We start from the raw sequence: 9,540 nt of genomic DNA, 5'->3' as shown, positions 1-9,540 counted from the left end.
TAGAATAGTATAGGTGATTATCTCGTAATGGTAATTAGAGAATGAGTTTCCTAATTAGTAAAGTTATAGCTTTGCAGCTATAACATTACTAGTAAAAGAGTTCAATGTTATAGCTCTTCTACTATAACATTGAAATGCTGAGTTTTTATACACGACTTTTAAATGGCTCGAAAATTGTTTTGCAATTTCTTAAAGTTTATTTTATATGTTTTATGGAAAGTATTTATTTTATAAAGCCCGGTTTAATGACGAGTTCGGTTTTATGGTTGGCGTTAATTGATAGCTTGTTGGGTCAACTTATGAGTTGGACTCTACTATCAATTAGGGTTTCCATCTAGCCTCTCTTAAGACCTAAATTCTAATTATATATTAAGATTAGGGTTTGCATGGTTCACGAGCCTATGAGCCGTGTTGTATCGTGTTGCCTATGAGATATTAGGTAAAGATTTTATTCTATAATATAATCTTTACATATCTTGTATATCTTATTTATATATTTATTTATGATAAAAGATATTCTTGTTTTAGGAAATCTTATCATAATCTTAGAATTTATAGTAAAGATAATATTTGGAAAGATTATATTCTATCTTTTAGAATATTCTTTATTATCTTTTATGGCTTTTAGGTAAGAGATAATAAGAAGATATAATTTGCAATTATATCTTATTTAAACTATTAGGTTTTTATAGAAACCGTGTGGCCCTCTTCTACCTTGCCTATAAATACTTTGTCATTTGCAACATCTAAAAGAGAGACCTTAAGCATAAAATTGTTTTCATATTTTAAAAAGTGCAAACCGTGTGTTTTTAGCGAAAACCGATTTGCAAATTTCGAAAGGTCGTGTTCTACAAACTCGCATACTTGTTCTTCATTTATCGTTATAAGATAATAGTGCTTACTTGATTTCTGAACTTGTTCATTAACGTGAACCTTTGTTAGAATCATTAGTGCTTTCTTATTAGCGTAAGTTAGTCACTCGAGTATTTAACGGTACTCATTGAGTTACAGCTAGAGTTAGTTGTACGAGTTGGGTTAGTAAATTTGTAATCCGTAGAAAGGTACTAAATTTATTAATCGAGAATAGTGGACGTAGGTTTCGACTTGTGAAACTGAACCACTTCAAAAATCCGTGTGTCTCTTCTTGTTTCGTTCTTTCGTTTGCTTTACCTACAATCGTTAGTTGATTAGTTAAAGTTTAATCAATAAACTTTAAATAATCAATTACATTCACACAATCGAAAAAGCTTTCATAAAGTTTTAAATCCTCAATTCACCCCCCCTCTTGAGTATTTTGGATCAATAGACTCTTCAACGAGTACTGATGTGACCATAATTAGAGCATATTTAGTCCCCGAATGAGCCTTGTTCCCATGCTTTTTAGTGCATATTTGGGTCATTTATTGTCTTTAGTTCTTCGTTTTGCATATTCTTTGAGGTTTTGTGTCCTTGGTAGGAAAGGAGTGTAAACCTTGCATTTTCATGGCAAAATGAGACTAAATTGATTGAATTCAATGACCAAGCATCAAGGAGAGACAAGATTAGAAGGCCTTTGTACATATTATAGTAAGTACAACGGGTTTGTGGCTCGTGAAACTGTCTTTCTAAAATACAAGTTTATTTCTAGAAGACAGAGTGGGAGAAATTATTCAAGAGCCACAAAGAATGTTATGTCGCAAGAAACTGGTCTTTCTTGGCTACATGAGACGTTTTGTGTATTCAAGAGCCACAAAGAATGTTATGTCGTAAGAAACTGGTCATTCTTGGCTACATGAGACATTTTGTGTAGGACGTTGTTTCTTCAAAACCTAGGAGGTTAAAATCATTACTTATTGAAGATGATGAATTAGTGTTACTTTTAGAAAGTAAAGAGCTTGCAACTTACAAAGAAATTGTTTGATTCAAGTTGATTACTTCTGGAAAGTAATGAACATATGACTTATATGAGAATGTTTAAGTCACAACTCAATACAAGGCTTAGAGCCATAAAAATCTGAAATAAAAGGCTTGATTAGTGACAAAGGGTTTTGCACTAATAAAGATAGATTTCAAAGCTTGATTGGTAGCAAAGGGTTTTGCACTAGTTGAAATGCTTAAGTCTATTTGGATCTCCTTAGGGATTGTGTTTTATTATGATGATATACATATAGCAAGTGAATCTAAAACCCACTTCTTCAATTAGAAGGAATGTATTCAATACATGTCTTGAGTTTTGTAAATTCTTGCAATCCTAAGATAATGTGAAACTTAAGAGAGGGTCTTAAGTAGGACATCAATGAGTTTGAATCAATGTTTTGATCATGTTATAAAACTTTTCTCGATAAGTCGAGAAGTTGTGTTTATACATGAAGTTTAGTGGGAGTTACGGAAATTTTAATTAGTCTACTATGTGGATGACATATTGATCATTGGGAATGATTTAAGACTTTTGGAGTATTATAGTACATCTTTAATATCCGGATTTATGGAGATAAATCTATATGATATTAATGTCAAATAAGGAGTCTTATGTTGATAAGATTCATGACTAGTTCAATCGAGTTGAACATATTTGATTGATTCCATTTGCTTCCGCTTCCGAATCAATTAAATAGGAAATGACGTATAACACTTCATATACTTTGAGTATGATGAATTGTTTCAAATCGAATTTAAGTAATAGTTACCAAGTAAGCCATAAAGAGATTAATGAGATTAATATTTTCAAACAAGAGAAACAGCTAGGACAGTCGGTTCACCATGGTTCTCTAGGAGTCTAGTCTAGGGTCATAGGTCAGTATAAACTCGGTCTGCAGGGTAATGAAAAGGTCCTCTCGGTCCGCTATTCACCCTAAAATATTACTAGCTTAGCTTTCACCCTCACTAGCATGCCCTAATGTTCATTGCAGGTCTTACCCCTTCCAATCTCTCGATTCAGGTCAGGACATAACGATATTAACTAGCTGAATGCGTCGACTCAAGAAACTAATTACAGTTAAGTGCAATGATTAACAACACAGACTAAATTTACACCAAACCTTAATCACCTATTCATGATTCCCTAATTACCATGGCTCCCCTATGTCCTAGCATAAAAGATTTAGCTATGCATAATCAAAGTTGAGGGAAGAAGAATAATAGCCATAATAATTAAACTAGGCATAGTGAATAAATTGCTAACAGAGATAAGGGGAAAATAAGCCAATAGAAGAGATGAAAACAAGAATGAAATAGCAATAATAATTAATTGAAATAAGGAGTAGAAATACCGATTACAAGAGAGTAGCAATGGAGTAATTAGGTCTAAAGAGTAAAGAAGGAATGAGAGAAAAGGGAAGAAGAAGAAGTTTTCAGATCCAAAGATTAAAGGTAAAAGAAGTGATAGTTTGTTCTCCTGCCGTCATACTATTTATTCTAAAGATAGAAAATAAAATATCTTTGCGTAAAGTACTCCTACGGCAGAACCTACTCGATCGAGCAGAATAAAACCACTCGATCGAGCAAAATCCAGGCCAAATGTCTCGATCGAGAACATTAAGTGCTCGATCGAGGAACCAGGAAACACCCCATCTCGATCGAGTACAGTGACAACTCGATCGAGGATCTTTAGAAGCATAAAGCATTCGATCGACCGGTTTCACCAGCCAACTTGGTCGATCGAGCTGTATTAGCACAGATAAACTCTTGAACACCTTCCGAAACCACTTCACGCATCTCTAGGTGACATATTCCAAGCTCCGATCCCTCTTTCCTCAAAATGCATGCAAACGGGGCATGTTTAGGCTTGATTATGCTCCCTCCGGCTCATTTCTGCAATTAATACAAGACAGACCAAAGTAGGCTATTCGGGGGACATTTGTAGCTAATCGCAACATAAATAACACAGAAATGCGTGTAAATATAAGGTAAAAACCACATATAAAATACATGCATCAAACCTCCCCAAACCAAAGCTTTTCTTGTCCCCAAGCAAACTATAAATGCAACTAAAGTTAACTAATGGAACGGGACCAACTTATCAGCTACAAATTGCCCACCCAAGCCAATTTAATGCAACAACTAACAAAGTGGTGAAAGGCAAGTGCAAACGAGTTAAATCAATGCTTTAAACTATTGAACCGTCGACCTTGCAAGACTCATATATATCGGACTCTTACGGGTCGCTCATCGCACAAATTAAGCACAAGGTGAGTATAAAAGTATGAGATAGAAAGAAGTAAAGACACTCACCTAACTCGGACATGCATGCAGCTAATATGAAACAGATTTCTACCGACCATACATATGCACTCCAACCAATCAGGATCAAGATACACGCCGAAGACTTACATATAATGTGAGGTGAGGCAATTGGGTAAGAAGGGACAAAATGAATTTGGATAAGTGGAGGTAAAGCCAAGCTAGTACAACCATAACCAAATAGTAAACTCTTTCCGCTTCGCTACTCAATACAAAATGTAGAACTGTGTCATTGTGGCAAAACATCACTCACATCAACAGGAGACTCCCCATAAGAAATATTGATAGGCATGGGAGTATTATACAACGATCTTTATTTTTTTTCTTCACATGATTCTTTTCTTTTTCTTTTTCTTTCTTTCAATTTTCTCCCCTTTTTTTCTTCTTCATTTGTTTTCATTTCACTTTTCTTCTTTTCATTCACTACCAACTTCAAGTCTTTCAAAGCGAGCCAAATAGACATGGATAACAGCATACCCGCAGAAACCACTGAACTAGCTTGACAGGGCAGATTAAGTTTGGATGTAGTAAAGGGATTAAAAGGCAAATTTGGCTATTGTGAAGTTTATGGGTAGTAAAGAAAGAAGGGTTGTAAGTTACCTCTCCACGTGTGTCACCACCACAAAACGAATGCATACAGGTACCGAGAAAAGGGCGTCATGCTCGTACAAATTGATGTTACATGTCTTATAGAGAGTACTACTCACATCCTATATGAAACTGGTCATGAATGTCACCAGTTTATCAAGCTCTAAATCTTAGAATGTATATGTAGGTTGCCAATAAAAGAGTCAAGTCTATTCGTTCATATGAGTTTAAACCAAAAACTCGTAGATTATGCACATTACCATGCCAACAAAAGGTTAAGGATGTGCAAGGCAATGGTAAAAGACTCAAAGTAGCATAAAAGTTCAACGTTTCGACTCAACCTAAATGTAAAAATAAAAGTGAAATTTTTGAATTTTATGAGAATTTTGTAATTAAAACAAACATGTAATTAAAATAAACAATGCATGCGAAATAAACGTGCAAACTGAAATGCAGTGTCTGTCAATGAGATTGTGGGTATACCGGAAGTTGACCTCGCTGTTGTTGTTGAGGAAGAACCCACTGAAAGTACGATCCTTATTGAAGATGCTAGTGAACTTGGCAGTGAGGATGATAATGGGGATGGTTGGCAGGAAGTTCGTCATGGTAAGAAAACCCCATCTCCGCCTTCGTCTCCCAAATCTGGTGTCTTACAATTTACTGTTGATGATGTAAAATCTGAGATAGAGTATTGGAGTACGGCTGCTATTTGTTATGTCTTAGGGGGCAATCCACCGTGGGAATTAATTTTGGGTTATATCAAACGCATTTGGGGGCAATACCACTATGATAAGATCTCTTTTCTCCCTAATGGGGTGTTTATTGTTCGCTTTCCCACTTTGGAGTGCAAAAACCTTGTCCTTCAACAGGGTTACCCTATGTTTGACAATAAGCCCATAGCTCTTCTCTCTTTTAGGGTAGTATGTTAGGGCTGATAATGCTACTTTAGACAAGACCAGACTTGGCTATGCTCGTTTAATGGTTGAAGTGAAAGTGGGTCAGGAGTTTTCTGATAAATTGTACTTTAATGATGAACATGGTCGTCAGAATTGTGTCCTTGTGGAGTATGAATGGAAGCCTATCATCTGCTCTCTGTGCAAAGGAATAGGACATCATCAGAGTCTCTGCAGAAAACCCTCTAAACCTAAATCTAAAGTGACTCAGGTATGGAAGCCTAAAAATGTGGTGCCTTCTAAGGTTGTGGTGGATCCTATATCAATGGTGACTACTGCTGCCCAGTCTTCCAGTATGACAGGAATAGCTTCTACTTCTCTGATGACTAATGACTCTTTAGCACCTGATCCTGGAGGAGTGGCTACAAGAGTGTCAGTAGATATGTCCTATGCTGATGCTCTTACCTCTGCTCCAAGCTCTCCTTCAAAAGGGTCAACTCAGGCACAACCTGTGACAGCTTGTCAGGGGGGGACCTCCTACTAAAGACTCAACTAAGGTAGTAACTGAGACAAGCAGTCAAGGGGGATCTCCAAAACATCAAGTTATCAATGAGCATGGATAATATTGGGTGTTGGAATGTTAGGGGTATTAATAGTTTAAATAAACAAGCTGATGTTAAATGGTTTCTTCATCAGAATAAAATAGGTATTTATGGATTAGTTGAAACTAAGGTTAAGTCTACTAATTTTACTATTGTTTTGAATAATCTTGGTCAAAGGTGGTATGGTATCAATAATAATATGCATCACCCTGGGGGTAGAGTATAGATTATTTGGTTGCCTCAAATTTTCAATGTTCATTTAGTGCACTCCTCTGATCAACAGATTACTGTGGATGTTACTGATATGCAGTCTGGGGATCATTTCTGGTTTACTGTGGTCTATGGGTCTAACTCTGATACTGAGAGGGTGCATCTTTGGCATGAGCTTCAAGATCTGAAGGATCAGTGCAATATTGCTTGGTGTGTTGTAGGGGACTTTAATGTTATCTTGCATTACAATGAGAGAGTAGGAAGTACTATGTTGTGGAGTGAGATTGAGGATTTTAGATTATGTGTGGATTATTGTGAACTGGTGGATCTTAAAGCCCAGGGGTCTTTCTATACCTGGAATAACAAACAAGACCCTTCTACTAGGGTTTTTTCCAGGATAGATAGATTTCTCATTAATCATACTTGGCTACAATTATTTCCAATTTTCTTATGTCTACTTTCTGAATGAAGGATTATTTGATCATAACCCTTGCATCTGTAATAGATCCAAAGCTCATATGCTTAGGAAATCTTCCTTCAGATACTTTAACATGTGGGGACAGTCCAAGGATTTTGCCAACATAGTTCAATCTGAATGGGACAAACTAATTGCTGGGGTTAGAATGTATCAAGTGGTGTCCAAGTTGAAAAACCTTAAGAAGCCTCTGAAAAACCTTAACAAGCAAAAGTTCTCTGATATTGATAATGCAACTGAACTTGCCAGGTTTCTTTTGGATAGTTTACAGACAAAGTTGCATCTTAACCCTCATGACATGAATCTCAGGGAGGCTGAACAACAAGCTGCTCAGAAATATAATATCTTCATAGAGCTCAAATGAGCTTCATGAGACAAAAATCTAAGGTTGAATGGCTTAAGGATGGGGATGAAAATACTGGTTTCTTTCATAGGCAGATTAAGGCAAGACATATTCAGAACAAGGTACTCAGTATTAAGGATATCCATGGAACCCTTCATAAGGAACCTGTGCTCATTGAGAATGCTTTCTTGGAGTTTTACACTGATCTCCTTGGAACCAGCAGACAGACCTCTTCAGTGCATATCCCTATTGTCAGGACTGGTAAGCTCATAACTGATCATCAGAAATATCTTCTTTTGAGGCCTGTCACCTATGATGAGATTAAGAAATGCATCTTCTCTATTCCCTCATCCAAGGCTCCAGGTCCTGATGGCTATTCCAGCCAGTTTTTCAAGGACTCCTGGGCTATTATAGGTAATGATGTTAGTGCTGCCATCATTGATTTCTTTAACACTGGCCAACTTCTGAAGCAACTGAATGCTACCCTAGTTACCCTTATTCCTAAGGTTGCTAACCCCTCTAGTGTCCTTGAATTTCGACCTATAGCATGTTAATTGTAATGTCATTTACAAATGCATAGCTAAGTTGTTGTGTGCAAGATTAAGTGATGTACTTCCTGATATTATCAGTCCCAATCAGGGTGGGTTCATTAAGGAGAGGAACATTGTTGAGAATGTACTCATCTATCAGGATCTTGTGAGGCTTTATAAATTATAAGAGGAAGAGTACTTCACCCAGATGTCTCATTAAAATAGATCTAAGGAAAGCCTATGACACTATTGAATGGTCCTTTCTGCAGAGTATGTTGGTTGCTCTTAATTTTCCTACTGGTTTCATTGACAGAATCATGACTTATGTAACTACTATTGCCTATTCCCTTTCTTTAAATGGCAATAGCTTGGTTTTTTCAAGGGCAAAAGAGGACTCAGACAGGGAGACCCCTTGTCTCCTCTTTTGTTTAACATATGTATGGAATACTTATCAAGGATCCTCCATGTCATCAGTAACCAGGATGATTTCAGATTTCACCCATTGTGCAGACCTCTTAAGTTAAATCACTTATTATTTGCGGATGATTTGTTCCTATTTTCTAAGGGTATTGCTTCTTCAATTATGTGGATGCTGAGAGCTTTTTCCACTTTCTCCAAGGCAAGTGGTCTTTGCTTCAATAGGGAGAGGTCAGACATATACTTTAATGGGGTCCCTTCACATGTGATGGCTGATATTATTCAAGTTTCTGGATTTAGACAAGGGGAGCTGCCATTCAGATATTTGGGTGTACCTATTTCTTCTCATAAACTCAGTTAGAATGATGGTATGAAGCTCACTGATAGAATTACTGCTAGAATCAGATCTTGGGGCACTAGACAACTATCATACACTGGCAGATTGGCTCTCATCAACTCTGTACTCACTTCCTTACATTCCTATTGGGCTAGTATGTTTCTGATTCCTAATGGCATAATGAACAAGATTGGGGCAATTTGTAGGAATTTTTTATGGAGTGGTAAAGACTCTTATCAAAGATCTCCTAATGTAAGTTGGGATAGATGTTGCAGTCCTAAAGATGAAGGGGGATTGGGTATTAAAGACTTAAAAATCTGGAATAGGGCTTTGCTTGGTAAATATATTTGGTGGCTTGCTAAAAAGAAGGATCACCTTTGAGTTCGTTGGATAAATCACATTTATATGAAAGGTATTCATTGGTCCAACTATGACCCTCCTCTTGATTGTAGTTGGACGTGGAAAAAGATAGCTCATACTATGTCCTTCTTTAAGCAAGCCTACACTAATGACTGTTGGTTAGCATCTGATCAGGAATACACCGTGGTTGAGGGTTATAATTGGATGAGACAAACCAGACCTCGAGTTGTTTGGGGGCATGTTTGTTGGAATTATATGAATGTCCCTAAGTGGTCTTTTATCTTTTGGGCTGTTCAACTCAAGAGATTCCTTACCATGGATCGCATGATTCAGATGGGTTTCTGTCATGATCCTATATATTACCTTTGTCTTGCAGCTAATGAATGTCATGACCATCTTTTCTTCAGTTGCCAGTTCAGTATGAAGTGCATCAGCTCGTTACAAAGCCATCTGGGAGTGCATTTCTCAGCTAGCAATCTGTCCCAGTGGGCTGCTAATGGAAGGATGCGAAGTAAATTCCAGAGGAACATTATTTCTGCTTGTCATGTAGGTGTTACCTATGCTATT

General features: G+C 36.9%; 1 protein-coding gene across 1 annotated transcript; it reads left to right on the top strand.

Moving 5' to 3' along the window:
* The first annotated feature begins 7,346 nt into the window (after positions 1-7,346).
* LOC141658950 (uncharacterized) lies at positions 7,347-8,994 on the top strand. The gene is made up of 5 exons (XM_074465672.1): positions 7,347-7,835; positions 7,969-8,025; positions 8,129-8,185; positions 8,425-8,562; positions 8,653-8,994. Exons 1-5 carry the CDS (start codon positions 7,347-7,349, stop codon positions 8,992-8,994), a joined length of 1,083 nt encoding a protein of 360 aa, XP_074321773.1.
* Positions 8,995-9,540: the final 546 nt, after the last annotated feature.

Source organism: Silene latifolia, chromosome 1, assembly GCF_048544455.1.
Source record: "Silene latifolia isolate original U9 population chromosome 1, ASM4854445v1, whole genome shotgun sequence".
In the NCBI taxonomy this organism is placed as follows: domain Eukaryota; kingdom Viridiplantae; phylum Streptophyta; class Magnoliopsida; order Caryophyllales; family Caryophyllaceae; genus Silene; species Silene latifolia.
Note: the sequence above shows the minus strand (reverse complement) of the source record. Positions and strands in the feature narration are given on the sequence as shown.